The sequence below is a fragment of the Salvia splendens genome, chromosome 14 (assembly GCF_004379255.2).
Source record: "Salvia splendens isolate huo1 chromosome 14, SspV2, whole genome shotgun sequence".
In the NCBI taxonomy this organism is placed as follows: domain Eukaryota; kingdom Viridiplantae; phylum Streptophyta; class Magnoliopsida; order Lamiales; family Lamiaceae; genus Salvia; species Salvia splendens.
The window spans coordinates 28499115-28518952 of record NC_056045.1 but is presented as its reverse complement, the minus strand read 5'-3'; the positions used below and the strand labels follow the sequence as shown (position 1 = coordinate 28518952).

Genomic DNA, 19838 nt, shown 5'->3' with positions numbered 1-19838 from the left:
TAAATTTGTATCATATCATATCAATTTGTATGTTTACAAAGACCTAAAATTAAATTGTACAGTCATGTGTAAATTAATGGAGTACTCATTATTGAATCCAATTAAGATGTAAATCCCCAAACTACCCTTTCATCCATTAATGTATGTGTAAACAAGATTGTACTTCATCACATGTCATGTATTCATAGAATAAATGGCAGAGTAGTAATGTTTTGTTAATTGGATGTAATAACAGTGCCGCTGACACAAATTATTACACAAGCTTTACAGGTCGATATTAATATCATTTTATAATTCTCTTTCACAATTAATTTCCAATGTACTATGATGTTTACAAATAGATACCAGGACACGTGTACGAATAATTTCATTTATTCTACCATTTAATTTATTTCCTTAAGATCATTAATTATGAAGCTCGGTATAACAATAATATTTTCTGTATGACATTGTTTATTTACCATAATCTAAGCACGCATATTTCAATTAGCAATTACGAAAAGTACCAAAGTAGTACAAAATGAGAAATTATTATAATTATACTCTCAAGTCTCAAATGTTGAAATGGAACAGTACTTATATACGAAAACTAGAAAAAAGAACACATAAAAATTAAAATTAACCTCAACATACCATTCTTTCAACTTTGAAACGTGCAAAGTAATGTTTATTTGATATCGGTATATATTTTTGCAATGATTGAATAATGATGATGTGATAGATATAAATACAATGAATATGTAGGTGAAGTACATAGCGTAATTTAAGCAATGGAAATTAATGGATCACTATTTCAAATTCGAGACATAATATCAACGATTCAGGCATAATTTCACCTTTTCACTTCACCATTTTTAATTTGTATATTCATTAAAATCACTATACTATATTTGTAAACTAAAAGGAAATGATTCAAATATTTAGTCAAACAATCATTGGATTTGAATAATTTCACCCATGTATAGATAGCAACTTCTCGAATCTTCGTCCAATCATCAAACAGACATATGCTCTTACTTCACTATCCTAAATGAACTAGATTTGATTTCTTTACAAATAGTAGTATAATATTGTTGATACGAATTTTGCCTCCAATCAATTTTTAAACCAAACACTTTGACATTAAATTAAGGCCTCAAAAATACATCTCCCAATTTTGAAATTAATTCATTCCTACCTAGTTTCCTAGCTACCAAATTAATGTCTGTTTGTTTCGTAGTCATTAGCCTTAAAAATACATCGAAAGGATTATTTAATGCTACTTTGCTTTTTGTTGTTGGTTACTGATCGCCATTTTCTGTTTTGAGCGTGCACTTCTTTTGTGTAAAGAAAATTTGATGTATTTTACCATTTAAAATAAAATTATGCAGTGATATAATTATATGCATCACACTTAGATAAAAAGGCCAAACATCATGAGATATGTTTGTGCAATGGATTCTAAAGTCAAATTCTTAATTCATAATTTCGTTTATCACTATTTTATTTTAAATGGTTTGAACTTCATGACCACCCCCTCTTATTTCAACCCAAGAAAACTCATCAAGATTTTTTTTTGAGCCATCAAGAACAATTTCAAACTAAATTTTATCACAAATTCGCACACCAATTTATTTTGTCTCAATTGAGCTCTTACTTTGCTATTGTTTTGTATTTATATGAAAGCTATAAGAAGCTATAATAACAAATTTGGGAATTGTGGGTAGAATGGCCCGACAAAATAAGAGATTTTAATTGAGTCCTAATGTAAGCCCAATCACCCGAAGATAGGGCTCAATGGGTAGAACTATTAGTTAAAATATTATAGGAAAAGTTGAGTCCCGATTGGCTCGACGGGTCAGACTGAAACCCGAAGATTTAGAATTAGGATTGACTAACCCGAATGATCCGTAACTGAATAGTCCAACCACTAATAGTATTGGTCCGAACCCAAGCGGATTGACCCGATTAACAATCTCTAATTTTTTTTTCATGAAAAAATTGAAAGCTCCAAGTCTGTCTCCATCAAATAAAGAAAAAAGACTAGAGTACTAATTTGCTCGAAATCTGACTCGTTTCGACTGGATGAAAAAATTTAACTGCAAGATTATAAGTAAATTTTCTTTATGTAAATTATAACAATGAGACTATGACAGGTTTCTTTTGCTGAACTGTTTCACGATACAAAATTGTTATATGAAATTAATAAACAGTTAATTAAAAATTCCAAATGCCGACACTCACAAACTTCTATGATAGGAGAAGAGAGAAAAAAGTTAAAGAAAGGATGAAATGATGAAAGCACACACAACAAAAAAGCAAAGAGACAAAGGTGTAAGAACAGGAAAAATCAAAAGTAAACATTTGGTAATTCTTTTAAATTTTTATCTCAAAACAAATAAATGTCTTTACCCTTTTGTAAGAAAAGTAATTATTCTTTTCATTTAAAGAAAATTTCGAGCTGGACTACACGAGTGTGTATGGAGAATGAAATAAAATAGATATATTCTTATGGCAAAAATGAACAGTATATATATGAATGAGTAGAACAATAATACTATAATTGTATAATAATTATATTATTGAATAATGACAGTAGTAATAACAATTCGATTTCTATTGAAAATGAAATATATTTTATCATTATTATCACATAATCCTTATTATACTATGATTGGAATCATTTCTTTCAAGTCTATATAGATACGAATTACACACCATATACAAGTGGTAACATTTCAATAAAACTAAATAAAAATTCCTGCAATCACGGAAAAGGTTATATATTCCATTGATTGTGTTGCAAATAATGTAATTACAAAGTGGAATGTGGTATGTTTACTTTTATTGTGTGCTTTTATAACTTTAGTCAAAATCAACTAGGTGGTTAAGCAAGTTCATTATGCCTTTTTCAGCATGACACCAACCATAGTACAATATGTGATCCCTCAAACCCCCATTCTTTAAATTTAAAATCTTGAAAGATAACTAAAGTTGTTGGCTTAGAAATCTACTTAGGAAATTGTTGGATTGAATTGAATTGAACTGAATATTTGAATTTCCTATATAGATAGCTTTTTTAGTTGTGTGAGTAGGGTTTGTAAAAGGTCAATTCGAATTCTTGTCTATCGAATCTGAGAATTAGTTTATATTCCTAAGAAAGATAATAAGGTTAAACCACACCACCATGTTTTTTTCCCCTAAAATTATCAACATAATTGATTGGTTAATCATATACTTAGTGATGCTAATTACAAGGCTCATTTTTCTATTTTGATATGTCCACTAATAGAAGTTTCTTTTCAATTTTATAATAAATAAATGGCAAGTATGTTACTCATTTTGTTATAAAAAATATATAATATGATTCTCATTTCACTAACATTTCTTAAAACTCCTACAATAAAAGAGTGAGACTCTTATTATTGGACTAAGGAAAAATGACCCTTTACGAACTTGTTTGTTGAGATATTCAAGGGAAGTGGTCACACAATTTAAAGATTTTACAGGGATAAGACATGGTCTCATTCACTAAGATTTTATGCTCAATACATCGAGTAAAAATTTAATAATCTGAATATATTTTCACACGATGTGTTTAGTCAATCACAGTAGCATAAATAATTTTTCTTCTTATTTTTCTTTATTTCTACGTTGTATTGTGATTGATTGGATACACCACGTGACAATATGTATAGACCACAATATATATACTCTCTGTATATTAGTAAATTTAAAATCTTTCTTAAAGCAAATGGTCCAGAGTTCTCTTTTTCATTGATTTTCACTTTATCCAACCCTTGTACAATATGGAAAGTGAGAGACTTAAAATTTATCTTCCCTTTAAACATGGTCCCTTGTTTTACCCCAAGACACCATGATTGCAATTATGCTCACTTTCATTTATTCCAATACCAATAATCACAACTTTCTCCATATATCTACGAACATTCTATTTCTCTGAATTCCAAGTTCCTCGCTCTCAAAACCATCCCATATATATGGCGGAATCCGCCGAGACCAAAAAGATCATCGACCCCGCCCGGGTGGAAATCGACACTTCGCCACCGTTCGAGTCCGTTAAGGAGGCCGTCGACCACTTCGGCGGCAGCGGCCATTGGATTCCTCCTCACTTGGCTGCTCCGCCCAATGTAATTGCTTCTTTTCTTTCTTCTTTTAATACTTGAAATGTGAGGGTTTGGAGTGTGTGTAGGAAATAGAGTTATGTATTTATATAGGTGGACTAAAATGTGACATGATTTTCTATAATCTTGGATGATTGAAAAAGAGAAACTATAATCATTCTTGAGAAATAGTTTAGCTCACATTGAAGTTTCCATTAGTATTTTTGACCCCAAGAATGAATTAATTGCTACATCTCCATCATAGAAACTTAGAGAAAACCAAGAATATACTCAACCTGTTCGTGAATATCCGTCTCATTTTGACTCTGCTAGGGTTTAGAGAAATGTAAAGAAAAGTAGACGGCAAACCTTAGTGGAATTTAGAAATGCTACAATCGCTGATCCACTCTAATACCATGTTAGTTATAGACTTATATAGTGATTTCAGTTCTGTAGTTATATCGATATAAGATCCTGGTGAGTTTGTGACTAACAAGATTGAGGTTTTTGATGTGGAGAAGATTGAAGAGCATGCAATGCAACTGGAGAGGGATCTTATAATGAAAGAGCAGCAAACACTCACCGTCTTGAAAGAGCTCGAGTCCGCAAAGAGGTTCGTGGAAGGCATCAAACTGAATCTCATCCCCGACAGCCCCGACCTAAACCCGGACCTCTGCCACGACCAGAGCCCGGCGTGGCCATCCCCCGGCCTCATGCTCCGCGAGCAGCTGAACCAGGCAAAGCTCAACCTGAGCCGAACGTCGGTTGATCTGGCCGCAATCCAAGCCTCTGTTGAATCCCTCAACAAGAATCTAAGAAAAGATCAAATCATGCTTCACAAGGCAACCAAGATTCAAATGCAAGAGAATTACAACCACCACCACCACCGTGAAGTCTCTCTAACCGTGTCGAACAACAAGCAGGAGGCGACCACATTCGAGGCCGAGCAGTTTAAGAAGATGACTGAGGCCTCGAGGTACTGTTAGGAGTTCTTGTCATCATCTAATAACATATAGTAAAAAAATACAGATAATAATAAAAGAAAGAGCTAGAAATTTAGTTTCTGAACTATGCACGAATGTCGTCATTCTTTAAAAATATCGCCAAACGGATTTAATCGAACCTTTGATGTAATATCGCTAGAAATCCTTTTCCACTATTTCCAAAAGGGCAAAAAAGTTACGAAATAGTGTAAAATGACTTTTAGCGACATTACATCAAATGTTAAACTAGTTTGCGAATATTTTTTAAAATTGAGGATCGCGTTTGATATTTGAATAGTTAAAGGACTAAATTTGTAATTCTCTCATAATAAAATCTAGCTTTATACTCACTCTTCATGTTCGACTGCTAAGAACTGTCTCATTTACTTCTTTAATAAATGGAGTTCGCGTTCAAACTCTACGAACTTTTTTCACTTACTATTTTTTATATTTCTTAAACCTAAACGAATAAAAGTAAGACAATTTATCACAGCCGGAGAGAATAGTTAATATTGTGCGTTGAACATGCAAACACAACAGGCACGAGGTCATGGAGGCCATGGCCGAGATAGACCGCACCAAGAACTGCATCCGGATGGCCGAGATGAGGCTCCACGCCGCCAAGAAGATGGAGGACGCGGCCAAGGCAGTGGAGGCCATCGCCCTAGCCCGAGCCAACACCACCAACCACCATCCGTCATCAAACATCTGCGATGGGATCACGCTCTCCTTCGAGGAATTCAAGTCCTTGTCTCAGAAGGCGAAGCAGGCGGATCAGCTCAAGTTCATCGACACTGGGGGCGGCCTTCAGCGGCCGCCTCCACCTGTTCCTGAGAAATTCGAGGACCAGAGCAGGTCCTCGGATTTCTTGGTGAGCAGTAGGAAGGTGGTGGTGGAAGACGAGGTGATGACAAGGCAGCACGTGTCGCTGAGCCAGATGCTGAGGGAGCAGAGCACGGCTAGTGGTGGTGGAGGAGAAGGGAATGTGCAAAAACAATACTTCATGCAGAGGAAGAAATTTGGGTTTATTCAAGTGCCTATCCCTACAAAGCAATCCAAGAAAAAGAGTAAAACATAGTAATAATGTTTCTACTTCTTTTTTTTACTATGTTGAGTGTTTCTTGGGATTTTTCGAAGTATTAATTGTGTCACATAATTGGCTGTATAATCTGGTATAGTCTTACCTCTGTTATTTCCAGATTTGTTTTGGATATGATGCTCCTATTGTGCTAATTCCAACTATTGTAGTACTCCTACTATGTTTTGTACATGTATGGATAATTCAGAAAAAAAAATTGAAATTTTATGATTTAATATTTCATTTCTTAAAGCACTGACTACTTGACCTAAAAACGGATTGCATTAACCTAATTTCATAATAATCAACCCAAATATTTCATAAAAAATTTAAAATTAAAAAATAATACTTCATACTTTGTTTTCGAGTAAATGGAATATTCATAAAGTTCAAAATTTATATCAAAAACAAAGAATAAAAAAGCCCAAAAATCAAATAGTACCAAAATAATAAATTAATCACCTGTATTTTAAGGACTCTTCCAGAGCTCGATTACCTTCCAAAAATGGAGAATGCGATGAGCTTCACCACTCGTTCTCTGCTACCTGTCACTCCCGCCTCCCCTCTCTCTCCATTCCCCTCATCCAAACTCACATTCTCGGTACTCTCTTCTTCTCCCCCCTAATTCCTATTTATGATTCTAACTTGTTTCTTCGTAATCATTCGCCTCTTTTAATCTGCCGTTGCCAGAGATTAAATCGCTCGGGCACAGCGGAAGAGCAGCAGCGCCGGTGTAAATCTCTAGTGGTTACGAACGCTTTCGGGTCGGATGAAAATGGGCACCTCGACGGGTTCCCCAATTTACCTAACAGGATTTTCATGGAGGAGGTGAATTCTGCTCTTTTTCCATTTCCCCTTAATTCCTTTAGTGTTTATACTTTTTAGTTTTCGGTTCGCGTGGTTCCATCGACTTTGCAGTTTATTACTTCATGAATTGAAGAATTGGGGGAGTTTTTTTAGTAATTATAGGTTTTTGAGCTACTTAATTGAGTTTTTTGTTGATTTTATAATTATTGTCGACTTTGTATTATGTAGTTTCTTTATTTCTGAGAATTTGGAGAGTTTTAACTGATACATGGGTTTTATTCTGACGAAATAGATTGATTATGAAGTTTCGATTTCTTTGTGACTAATTTTGCTGAATTCTTCAGGTAATTGGAGCAGAATATGGTGAAGGTTTTGAGACATTTAGACCTGAAGGTCCCCTTAAAGTTGATGTGGTGAGTTTTTATGTGTATATTTTGTCATCACATCTTATTATCAACAATTCACTTTTCTTGAAATCAGCAAGCAGATGTTCAGTTACTGAAAATTGATGGGTTTGTATTGTTGGTGTCATACTAGGACTTTTTAAATGATAGAATGCAAGAAGGTTTCCTCCAACGAATTCGCTATGCCATGAAGCCTGATGAAGCCTATGGCCTCATATTCACTTGGGATGTTGTGGTAAACTTTTGGTTATAATCATGAGTATTTGGCCTCTAATTTGAATTCCATTATATTGTACATAGTATAGTTTTAACAATGTAGATTGGATGCATCTCTACTGAGTATGTACACGGTTCTTTACAGGCAGATACTCAAGCCTTAAAATTGCGTGCTTGGGAACAACTTGCATCTGAAGAAGGTGAGGGCATTTCACTTGGATTGGGTTAATTTCTCATTGTTGCGGATTTAGGTTTACCAAAGATAGTTGCTTATAGAATGGGTCTGTAGTTGCGATAACAGTTGCTTATTTAGTTATTTTGTCGTTAGTGTCAGATTCTAAAGTGTAAAAACTTTAGTGCTTGACTTACAGTTGGAAGCAATCCCTAGGACGCATGCATGATAAGTGCATGAACAACTAGATATATTAGCACATAGGAATATCCAACATGAGCTTTGTGTTAATAACCACAATGAAATTCAATAATGCTTTAATTCTGGATGTAGCAATGATTTCTTAGTTGTATCGACTAGGAAATTAACTTTTTCACTGAGCTTTGCCGTGAGGGTTAACCAATATCTAGTTCTGGCGCTACTATTGCATTGGCTTCAATGGACCATATTTTAGTTGCTAAAAGAGCTGCTTATTTGATGTTACGAGAAATATGTTTCTTTTAAAGTAGCCCAGTGGATGTATGCTGGCAGAAAATTATTTTTCGGTTACTATTGATTTATTCTACAATGTATGGATAGAAGGGAAGAAGAGCTCCATTAAGTCTGAGGTATTGTAAGTTCACTGCTAATTATGCATACAAATAAACAATGTTCCAAGCTTCTAAGATGGTCAAGGGTTAGTTATGACTGAGGACATTTTTATTTCATGGTTTTAACTATTTAGCATATCCAGTTGGTGAAAATATGTGCTTTGATTGATGCCCCTTATTAGGAAAATGATGACTTTGCGTAGCTCTACTAGGTTTTTGTGCATTCCTATATATTTGAGAAAAAAACTTTTTTGCAGGAAAGGAGATTCCTAAAGATGACAATATACAAAGATTTTTGCTTTATACTTGTGCTGATCATGTTCTGAGCAAGGTCTGAGTCTAAAGATGATTTTTAATGTGCTCTTTCTCGTCATTTACAGCTTTTAATAAGATGTAATGTATGTATAATATTCTAATTTGGCTGGGTGTTGAAGAATCATTGCATCTATACTTTATATGCTCTCTATACTGACTAGGGCAGTGAATCCATGCATCGGCGTTTATACACATTTCAGACATTCATTTTCTCATTGTCAGCATTTCCCTTGTTTATGCGAGGAGAGAATGGTGGGGATGGTGTGGGTGTTTGGATAGGTTTCTATAACATTCTTTTGGAAGATTAAGTTAATAAAAAGCTGCAAATGGTCAAAAACTGAACTATCCAGCTAGTCTTGCATTTTAATCTTGGTTTTTTTTTTTGGGGGGGGGGGGGGGGGGTTCTTGTTTGGTATTCTTACAAAGCATGAATAGTTATTACAGATTGAAAATTAAATTATGCTGTATAATAATCCTTTGCTTGCTACTTTAGGTTATTCTATTGTCTATTGGAAGCATCATAAGGAGGTTTTCATAAGCTTGTGTATGCAAAAAAGTTAATATAGTACTTTGTTGAAGTTTCTATTCCTCCACCAAAGTCCTGACATCTTTCTTCGACAAAATTTAGGTATTGCTCTGGGAACAGGCTGAAGATGATGTAGATAGACTGAAGTCCAGGCTCTCTCAGTTATATTATGACAACCTTATCAAAGTAGGATGATCAATAACTTTTATTTGTGTGCTTTGCTTTTCTTATATACTTCGATTAATTCTTGTATCCTCTCTTTAGTTTTCAGAACCTGTGGAAGGTTTAAAGGAATGGTTAGATGCTCTGTCTACATCTCGCATCCCTTGTGCAGTTGTTTCAGGTCTTGACCGTAAGAACATGGTTGACACTTTAGAAAGGATGGGCCTGAAAAATTATTTCCAGGTCTCTCTCTCTCTCTCTCTCTCTCTCTGACTGTGTGTGTATGTGTTGGTGTGTATGCTTGAGTGCAGGAACAGATGCTAACAGTATGCTTTTACTTACAAATTTGAATTATGGACGGATGTATGTTAACAGTGTACTTTGCAAGTGTTAATCACATGTATAATTGATATTGGGATATTATAAACTTGACATTTCGGCTCTCCTTTTCTTGACCCCTACAACAGTGCAGTCAGTATATTCTTCTCTTGGCCACTGTCCAATGTTGATTAACATTGTGTATGATCTTTCATGTACATCGGAGCTTGATCTGATTCAAATCATAGTATCGTTTTTATCTGGACAAGTGTGGATTTAGTCTCACATGTAGATGCTTTCCTTAAGGCCATATATTGTACCTGGAAATCGACAAAATGACACCTCACTCCAAATTTCTATGACCTCTTGAACTGATATGCATTAGGTTAAAATGCGTGATCATTACTTGGTTTTCAAAGCTAAAAGTAACCCTTTTGGAGTTGCAGGCAGTAGTGTCAGAGGAAGACGGCATGGATTCCCTAGCCCATAGATTCCTTTCAGCATCTGTTAAGGTACTCAGCTGCAATTTTTGGCTAGGAATTCTGCTGAATAAGAGAACAAAAATACTTCACATATTCCATACAGGAAATTTAAGCTGGTGCGACGCAGCTCTCTAACCCTCATATTTACCTTTAAATTGTTGCAGTTGGACAGAAAACCTGCCAAGTGTGTTGTATTCGAGGATGACCCCCGGGGAATAACAGCTGCTCATAACTGCACCATGATGGCTGTAGCTTTAATCGGCACCCATCCAGCGTACGTGACCCACAAATTTGTCTCTATGCTATTTAGATACGCCAGTGATTTGCATCATGTTAATAACTTTGTGCAACTCGAGAGTCCATTTTCTGTTCGACATGCTGATGATGTTCAGTTTAATCCAGGTATCATCTGGGGCAAGCTGACCTAGCCGTTGGTAGCTTTAACGAGCTCTCTGTGATAAATTTGCGGAGATTGTTTGCCCACAAAGGTTCTACCTTCATGGACTTGCAGAAACAGGTTGTGGAGAAAACACCTCCGAAGAGGAAGCTGACTATCGACACCATATACTGACTGACACGGCACCTCTAGTCGACATCCCTTGTACATGTGTTGTAGTTAAGGGCTCAGCATTGCATATCCTTCTCCTTCCTCTATGTCATGTGTTTCAGTCGTTGAATGTCTCATATTTTTTGGATGCAAAGGGAAAAATATTCTGCATTGTGTACAAAGTGTATACTCATTTCATCAGTCTCAGATGTATAGTTTATGGCCGATTTTTCACCTCTAGTTGTTGCTTTTATATACAGTGCTACTATATGTATATATACCTCTCTCCCTCTCTCTTTCTCTCGTTTTCTGTTTTGAGTATGCAAAAAATTATATGAAGATGATGGAACCTAAAAGATTGTGGAGAGGAAATAAAACAGAAGAGATAATAAAATATAGTAAAAGTTAAGATATCAAATTAAAAGATTGTTTGTCAAATGAAGAAAGGATTCATTTAGTGTAAATTTTCTAAAAAAATCATGATATTTTGTTAAATTATTGTCGATCCACAAATTTAAAAATGAATAGTAAAAACTATAGTATATTCCATAATGAAATATAGTGACTTTTTATTTATAATATGTTGTTAATTGAGGACACACATCAGAAAATTGAGCAAAAACAATAAGATTCGTGATTTTACAATCCATTTTAAATTATAAAATGAAACTTTTATTTAGCTAAAGACACCTCGAAAAAGAATACAAAGAAACAGAGTTTATAATGACCTAACTTTGCGTGAAATCAGACCTCATTTTGTTTATGACAACAAACTATGAACAAACACAGATACATTCCTTAAATAGTTACTTTTAATCGTCCATATTTATACCAACAACCGCAAAAAAATGTGCTCACCTCAACAATACTATCTTTTCCCTCCTGTGGCTTTGGATCCTACAGACCCGAAGCGCTCCCTGCTTCAATCTTCATCAAGGTATCATTTTTTTTGCATTCCCCAATATCCCATTTATGTTTTCTTCCTTTAACTGCAAACTTTTTGGATATTGCTTTAGATGATTTCAATAGGGTGTGCCCCTTGTGATCAATTATGTCTAATTTGATTGTGAAGATATGTTTTTGCAAATGTATTGTAAGAAAATAGGAATTCTGTTCAATGGGTCAACAAAAGATCTTTTTTTTTTTATAATTTTACCCTACAGATTATGTATATCGGTTTGGGGATTTATATCATGAATAATGAATAATTTTGGATGTCACAAAATAATGGCCTTTGATTGATGTAGATGTTCTCCTTAGTCTTCAAAGATATCCAAACCCTCTGGGAATGCTGAAAGATGAATGTTCTTGCTGAGGATTACAGCTTTATTTTCCCTCAAATGGTTGGGTATGAAACTGCAAGAACATTGAGTTGTCTGTGTTGATGATTTGAACAAGAGGGCATACGAAACTGCTGTGTTGCAGTTTCGTCTTTGTCGAAAATGGATAAGAAGCAGAACATATTGATGAAGAAATATGAAGTGGGGAGGATGTTAGGTCAAGGCTCTTTCGCAAAAGTTTACTACGGCAGGAATCTTGAAACAGGAGTGGGTGTGGCGATTAAGGTCATCGATAAACAAAAAGTAATGAAAATCGGGCTTATGAATCATATCAAACGCGAGATATCTGTCATGAACTTGGTCAGACACCCGAACATAATGCACCTCGAGGAAGTGCTGGCCACCAAGACCAAGATATACTTCGTGATGGAGTATGCCAAAGGGGGCGAGCTTTTCAAGAAGATAGCCAAATGCAGAAGACTCAAGGAAGAAACCGCGAAAAAATACTTCCAGCAGTTGATGGGTGCTGTTGTGTTTTGCCACAGCAGAGGCGTCTATCACCGTGATTTGAAGCCAGAGAATCTGCTCCTGGACGACGATGGGAACTTGAAGGTGTCGGATTTTGGTCTAAGCGCGGTCGCAGAGTCCAAACGACAAGATGGCTTGCTTCACACAACGTGTGGGACTCCTGCCTATGTTGCTCCTGAGGTTATAACGAGGAAAGGGTACGATGGGGCCAAATCCGACATCTGGTCATGCGGGGTGATACTGTTCGTGATGCTCGCTGGCCATCTTCCGTTCTACTGCACGAATCTCATGGATATGTATAGGAAGATAGCCAAGGGTAGTTACAAATGCCCTCATTGGTTCTCTCCTCAAGTAAGGAGGCTCTTGTCTAAGATTCTTGATCCCAACCCCGACACGAGGATCTCAGCTGCAGAAATCATGGAGCATCCGTGGTTCAAGGCAGGGGCGGGCGTGGAAAAGCCGGCTACTAATATAGAAACGGGCGTCGTTGCAAGGCCTTTAGGGCTTGATGATGCCACAGAGCTTGCAAGACCGGATAATCTGAATGCGTTCGACATCATATCTCTCTCGAGTGGATTTGACCTGTCCGGTTTGTTTGTGAGCCGCGACCAGAAGGATGATGTCCGGTTCACATCAACAAGGTCGGCCTCTTGCATCGTGTCGAAGCTTGAGGATGTGGCACGGGAGTCGGGGTTCAAACTGATGAAGAAGGAGCGCGGGTCGTTCAAGCTCGAGGGGTGTAGTGAAGGTACCAAGAAAGATGGCTTGTCCATTGATGTGGAGATATATGGGATTGGCCCTTCATACCATTTGGTGGAGATGAAGAAATCTAGTGGTGATTTGATGGAATACCGACATTTGCTAAGACAAACTTCATTTGGGGAAATAGTTTGTTCTTGGCTAGGAGAGCAACAACATCACTAGTTCATATCTATACCTTCCAACACAATATTGAATTCAAGATTGTTGTTTTGAAATTTTTTAAGGAGTGTAATTAATATCATCAAATAATTAGCTTATCAATGAATAATAATGTAAATTTTTGAAGTCTATTAAATGGAGAATTTAAAAATATAAGAGAAAAATATTCAATCGCATTTGGTATATCATGTATGTTCTATTGTTTAAAATTGTTCTTTAAAATATGTTGAATTAAACTACACCCTCTAAAACCCTCCCCCATTTCCCCTCCGATTAGGGTTTATACACAACACACATTCTCTTCCGCCATGAGCCTCCTCCGCCTCTTCCTCAGCCGCTCTCTCCGCCGGTATTCCTCCAATCCTAACCCCTTCCATTCCCCCTTTCCCAATAGTGATAGCCCTCTCCCCAACCCCCCTCCTCCGCCGTATCCTACCACCAATTTCACCCCTAATCAGTTCTCCGCCGCCGCTCAACAATCCCAACCCCAATCCCCGGAAAATTCCCCCTTCATCTCGCAGCGCTCCTACGGATTCTCCTCCGCAGAGGAAGCCGCCGCCGAGCGCCGCCGCCGCAAGCGCAGGCTCCGGATCGAGCCGCCTCTCTACGCCCTCCGTCCCAACCCTCAATCCCCTCCCCCCTCCGCCGCCGACGCCGCCGACAGAGCCCGCCTCCCCGATTCGACCTCAGCTCTCGTCGGCCCCCGCCTCAACCTCCACAACCGCGTCCAGTCTCTCATCCGCGCCGCCGATCTCGACACCGCCTCCTACGTCGCCCGCCAAGCCGTTTTCCAGCGCGTCCGCCCTACCGTCTTCACCTGCAACGCCATTGTCGCCGCGATGTGCCGCGCCAAGCGCTACGACGACGCCAAAGCCCTTTTCCACTACTTCTTCCACCAGGCGAGTATTGTACCCAACATTATTTCCTATAATTACCTAATTGCGTCTCACTGTGAATCGAAAGAGGTCGATTTGGCGCTGGAAGTCTATAAAGAGATTCTAGAAAGCGCTCCTTATTCCCCCTCCGCTGTTACCTATCGCCACCTGACGAAGGGGCTGGTCAACTCCGGGCGGATGGATGACGCTGTGTCATCGCTTCGCGAGATGTTGCACAAGGGCCATGGCGCGGACTCTCTGGTTTACAACAATGTGATTCTAGGTTTCTTGAATTTGGGGAATTTAGAGAAGGCTAATGAGATTTTTGATGAGTTGAAGGAGCGGTGTACGGTTTATGATGGGGTGGTGAATGCGACGTTCATGGATTGGTTCTTCAACCAGGGAAGGGCGAAGGAGGCGATGGAGTCTTATCGGGATTTAATGGCGAGGGAATATAAGATGGTTCCTGCTACGCGGAATGTGTTGCTGGAGACGCTATTGAAGCACGGGAAAAAGGATGAAGCTTGGGAGTTGTTTCATGGCATGTTGGATGATCACACGCCACCTACTTTCCAAGCAGTGAATTCGGACACTATCAGTATGATGGTTAATGAGTGCTTCAAGGAAGGGGATGTTGAAAAGGCGAAAGATGTTTTCAAGAGGACGGGTAAGGGAGCCAAGTCAAAGCCTTTTTATATGGATGTGGCTGGTTATAACAATATGATTACGAGGTTCTGTGAGCTTGAGATGATGGATGAAGCAGAGCAGTACTATAAGCAGCTGTTGGAGAAGTCATTAGTCCCTGATGTTAATACATTTAAGACGTTGATTGATGCGTACATCAAGGTAGACATGGTTGAGAAGGTGATTCAGAAGTACACAGAGATGGCTGAGTCGGGTTTAAGGATTATCCCTCCTTATGCGAATAAGTGGTTTGCCTTCATAATTGAGAAGGGAAAAGCATCTGATTGTTTACCAATTCTGTCAAAAATGTCTGAGAGAGAACCAAAGCCGGATGTCATGACCTATGATATTGTGATAAGGGGCCTTGTTCAGGAGGGTAATTTTGATGCCACTCCCAATCTGCTGAGAGAGATGATGGCTCAGGGAATTGGAACTACGCCTTTGCTGAAGGAATTCATCTTGGGTGTTTTTGATGGACTAGGTCGGCGGGTGGAAATTGAGAATATTTTGAAGTTTACACAACAGAGTCCTTATCAAGGACCACGAGCTCCATCAAGTGCAGAAAGGCCCCCTGCAATGGCGGAACAGGGAGGAAGACCACCGGCATTGCCTTGGCAAGCAGCTAATCCTCTGCAGATGTCTAATGCAAATCAGAATGCTCAACAGACTTCTGCAAATCAGTATACACAACAGACTTCTGGGAATCAGAATACACAACAGACTTCTGGGAATCAGTATGCTCAACAGATTTACGGGAATCAGCATACAGAACAGGGTTATGCAAATCAGAATGCACAACAAGGATATGCACATCAGCATACACATCAAGGATATGCAAATCAGAATACACAACAAGGTTATCCAAATCAGCATACACAACAAGGTTATCCAAATCAGCATACACAACAAGGTTATGCGAATCAGTTTGCACGACATGGAAATCAGCCTCAAACGACGCAGGAGATGACGCATTCACATCCAATGCCAGAGCAGGAAGTTGAGTACCGCTATGTGGCAGGGAGAAATGGAGTTTAACTCAAACTGGATGGTTGGATTCAATTCGATTGTTTTCAAGTATTTAAAGGTATTTATTACTTTCCTGTTTGAGCAGGCTATTTTGGTTCCATGGAGACTGCAAATTGACAAGAGCATGATCTTGAGAAATTTTTTTAGTCACTTTTCTGTAGCTGATTATAGCTCCATGTTCTTGAGTATAATGATTAAGGGTTTGTGACTGATGATAATAATTTTATCAATATATTGTGTATTCTAGTCATGTTTGTTCTACTTTATTCTTTTCAATGTGAAAAATTACTACATAATCTTGCTGCTTGAAATTCCATAAAACAATCTGGAACTTCAAGGTTGATGAGATAAGAAGCATAATAAAATGAAAGATGAGATTGCAAGTTTCAAGTTATGTGTTAATTTCATTTAAAGCAACCCTTCACTCTATGATTTTTATATTGTTTAGTTTGGTAAATATTTGAGGCTTGTTATTATAGTACCTCATTTCATTTTGTAATTACTATGAGAACCCAAGTCTGTTACAGTTGCACTTTTTTGTTACTCAATCTCATTTTTTTATTTCTGCTAGAGAGTTTTTTGAGGATTTTCCTTTTTGGCAGCTAGGGACCTTTAATGGAGCCTGTAATGCTTAAGTTGACCAAATTGTTAAAATGCTAAGATGATTTATTTGAAATACATAATCACAATTCAGAAATGGGAAAAGAGCAAAGAAAGAACCTTTTCAGTTTCACGTAGAGATCAAGTGATACTTTATGGATTTTTAAATTAAATATGTTTGTTTCATGTAATATAACCATTTGCCTCTTTCAGATATTTTCCAATGGTGATAAATTTGTGCTCATCTACCATAAATTGAGGTTGACAAAACAGATTGTTTTTGTCAAAAGGAGAGCAAGAATAATCTTAAATATCGCTTTATCTATTCAACTGAACAACATTTATCAAACCACCTCTTCTTTAACCCCGACATTATCAGTATTTGCCTTTCCGCCCCCAAATCTTTGCAAGAATTCCCAAATCCAATCCCCCAAATGCAACACAATATAAGTCCCAATCCCTCCGATCAAACCATATGGAATCGAATACGTCAACGGCATCAACATCAACGTCACGAACGCAGGAATGGCCTGCCCCATATCCCCCCACTCCACCTCCGCCGCCGCCCTCATCATCATCGCCCCCACCACTATCAGCGGCGGCCCCACCGCCCACGCCGGTATCGACGCCAGCACCGGCGTGAAGAAGAACGCCACCATGAAGTACCCCGCCACCGTCAGCGCCGTCAGCCCCGTCCTCCCCCCCTCCCTTATCCCCGCTGACGACTCCACGAACGCCGTCACCGGCGACGTTCCCAGCACCGACCCCAGCACCGTCGCCGCCGCGTCCGACACGAACGCCATGTACTCCCCCTCAAACCCGCTGGTGGAGAGGATGTCGACGTAGAGGAACGTCGCCAGGGCCTCCCAGAAACGCACGCTGGCGGCGCTTTTGAAATTCAGAGCACCTGCAGTGCTTTGAATTCCATGAATGTCAACTACTTTTTTGAAGTAGTCAAAGCTACTGTCCCCGGTTTCCGTGCTTGGAAACACAGTGACACTAGTGTTTTTGAGCCAGGAAACCGCGGTGACAAAAATAATTCCGTAGATCATAGCTCCTTTGATGTTTTTCTTCATGCAATAGGCGATGATGAAGAATCCGGCGACGGCGAGCCAGAGGGTGGCGCTCTGCATGCGGCCGTGGAGGCAGAGGATGTCGCCGGAGACGGGGCCGCCAGGGATTAAAGCGACGGTGCCGTTAGGTAGGGTTTCGACGGGGGCGACCGCCGCCTTGTCGGCGGCGGCGCAGCCGCCCAGGGTGACCAATGTAGAGGGGCTGAACGCGGCGAGGCCGATGCCGGGGTTGCTCTGCAGTCCGATGAAGGCGAGTAATAGGCCGATGCCGGCGGAGGAGGAGATTCGGACGGGTTTGGGGATGAGTTTAGCGAGTTTAGAGCGGAGGCCAAGGGCGGAGAGGAGGAGGAAGATGAGGCCTTCGATAAAGACGGCGGCTAAGGCGGATTGGTAGGTGAGGGAGCCGGAGCCGTGGAAGCCGACGACGGTGTAGGAGAAGTAGGCGTTGGCGCCCATGCCGGGGGCCAAGGCGAGGGGGAGGTTGGCGAAGAGGCCCATGATGGCGGAGCCGATGAGGGAGGAGGCGTCGGTGGCGACGATGAGGTCTTTGCGGGTTTTGTCGAGGCAGGCGGCGTAGCCCGGGTTGATTGGGTCAAATTTGCAGGCGGCGTCGGGGGGAATGGGGCCGAGGGAGGTGCAGTCGGAGACGGAGCAGGTGCCGCCGGAGTCGGAGAGGATGGCGGCGTTGACGGCGAGGATGTAGGCCATGGTGATGAATGTGGCGGTGCCGGCGCGGAGCTCGGTGGTGAAAGAGGTGTGGCGCTCGGTGAGCTTGAAACGCTTGCCCACGCGGGATTTGGCGACGTAGGCGTTGAGGCGGGCGATGCGGGAATGTGCAGCGGAGGGAGGCGGCGGCGGTGGTGGGCCGGATTCGACTTCCATTGTTGAGTGTGGGTTTTTGGGAGGATCTTGATTCCCTTTAATGTTGCATTTTTTTAGTAGCTTGTTGTAACCGACTGTATTCTAATGAAAATTTGTTGTGAATGAAGTAATCGAGAAAAAATGAAAAGAAAGTTAATTACAATATTTTATTCTTTGATTAATTCAAGATGATTATATTCTTAAATGTATATGAATGTTTTTGTAGAACTTCTGAGTATATTAAAATACAAAATATATAGTTGAATATTTTTGTATAAAAAATAAAAAACATGTTTTATTTATTTTTTGTATAAAATATGAATTATTAATACCGTCCAAACCAAATTCATCCCCTCTTTAACTCTATGACTCATTTCTTTTCTCCTATGACTGTTATTTGAATTCCTCTTTTCTCCTAAGACTGTTATTTGATTCATCATTAAATTTTATTTTCTTCTTTTAGTAATTATTTGCCTCTTTCAAATAATGAGTAAATCATTAATGCGGTATACTAATATTAAAGGCACCAAAGTCAACATTTTAGAAAGTTGAAATTTTAGATACGAGTGTGAAAGGGATATATAGTTGAGATTCCATATGTGCACAAATTGAAATACTCCTACTTTGCTGATAAAAAAGAATAATAGCCAAAAAGTACACCAATTATAAGTCAATTAGGATATTTTTCTACAATTAACCTTTCAATAAATAGTCAACCCGTACATAGTCGAATTTAGTTACTTTATGTTTTAAAGATAAATAGTCAATCCTAGTATATTGACCACTAACAATATCACTAATTTAATGCTTCAAATCTCATAATATAATCATCTTATGATTATTTTGTATGATAAATTGAATTTTAGTAAGGTAGTTTCTTTTATATCGCACATTGTGTAATAAACGGCTTGCACATTGTGACGAATCTTATAGCACGGTTGACAATGAAACACAACTTAGTTGGTAAGACGTTTCTCCTCCAATCAATAGGTTGGAGATTCGAGTTACTATGGATACAAGCAGTGGCGGACGCATGAATATTTCGTGGTAGGGGCTGTACAGTAAATTTTTTGTAGTTAACATATACCCCCTTCGTCTTATAAAATAGAGATTTCTGCAGCGGCACGAGTTTTAAAGTGAAATTGGTATAGCGTGACATGTAAAATTTAAGTATAGAACTCCCTCCGTACACGACTAATTGGCATGTTTTACTCTACTCAAATTTTAAGAAATATAGTAAAAAATAGGTGGATACAGTTAGTGAAATGTAAGTCCTATTATAATCAA

The 19838-nt window shown here is 38.9% G+C and overlaps 5 protein-coding genes across 5 annotated transcripts; 4 read left to right on the top strand and 1 right to left on the bottom strand.

Moving 5' to 3' along the window:
* Nucleotides 1-3844: 3844 nt before the first annotated feature.
* LOC121765927 (WEB family protein At3g51720-like) lies at nucleotides 3845-6400 on the top strand. The gene is made up of 3 exons (XM_042162223.1): nucleotides 3845-4130; nucleotides 4625-5079; nucleotides 5627-6400. Exons 1-3 carry the CDS (start codon nucleotides 3981-3983, stop codon nucleotides 6162-6164), a joined length of 1143 nt encoding a protein of 380 aa, XP_042018157.1. The 5' UTR covers nucleotides 3845-3980; the 3' UTR covers nucleotides 6165-6400.
* A 221-nt stretch (nucleotides 6401-6621) lies between these two features.
* Nucleotides 6622-10977, top strand: LOC121765747 (5-amino-6-(5-phospho-D-ribitylamino)uracil phosphatase, chloroplastic-like). Its single transcript, XM_042161958.1, has 11 exons — nucleotides 6622-6765; nucleotides 6855-6992; nucleotides 7316-7384; nucleotides 7509-7610; nucleotides 7737-7791; nucleotides 8611-8684; nucleotides 9297-9380; nucleotides 9459-9599; nucleotides 10121-10186; nucleotides 10321-10430; nucleotides 10559-10977. Exons 1-11 carry the CDS (start codon nucleotides 6670-6672, stop codon nucleotides 10725-10727), a joined length of 1104 nt encoding a protein of 367 aa, XP_042017892.1. The 5' UTR covers nucleotides 6622-6669; the 3' UTR covers nucleotides 10728-10977.
* A 492-nt stretch (nucleotides 10978-11469) lies between these two features.
* LOC121764983 (CBL-interacting protein kinase 18-like) lies at nucleotides 11470-13608 on the top strand. The gene is made up of 2 exons (XM_042161013.1): nucleotides 11470-11640; nucleotides 11951-13608. Exon 2 carries the CDS (start codon nucleotides 12146-12148, stop codon nucleotides 13433-13435), a length of 1290 nt encoding a protein of 429 aa, XP_042016947.1. The 5' UTR covers nucleotides 11470-11640; nucleotides 11951-12145; the 3' UTR covers nucleotides 13436-13608.
* A 38-nt stretch (nucleotides 13609-13646) lies between these two features.
* On the top strand, nucleotides 13647-16267 carry LOC121764981 (pentatricopeptide repeat-containing protein At1g10270-like). The gene has a single exon (XM_042161011.1). It carries the CDS (start codon nucleotides 13741-13743, stop codon nucleotides 16024-16026), a length of 2286 nt encoding a protein of 761 aa, XP_042016945.1. The 5' UTR covers nucleotides 13647-13740; the 3' UTR covers nucleotides 16027-16267.
* Nucleotides 16268-16386: 119 nt separating this feature from the next.
* LOC121764982 (adenine/guanine permease AZG1-like) lies at nucleotides 16387-18613 on the bottom strand. Its single transcript, XM_042161012.1, has one exon. The coding sequence runs from the start codon at nucleotides 18570-18572 to the stop codon at nucleotides 16962-16964; it is 1611 nt and encodes a 536-aa protein (XP_042016946.1). The 5' UTR covers nucleotides 18573-18613; the 3' UTR covers nucleotides 16387-16961.
* Between the last annotated feature and the right edge of the window lie 1225 nt (nucleotides 18614-19838).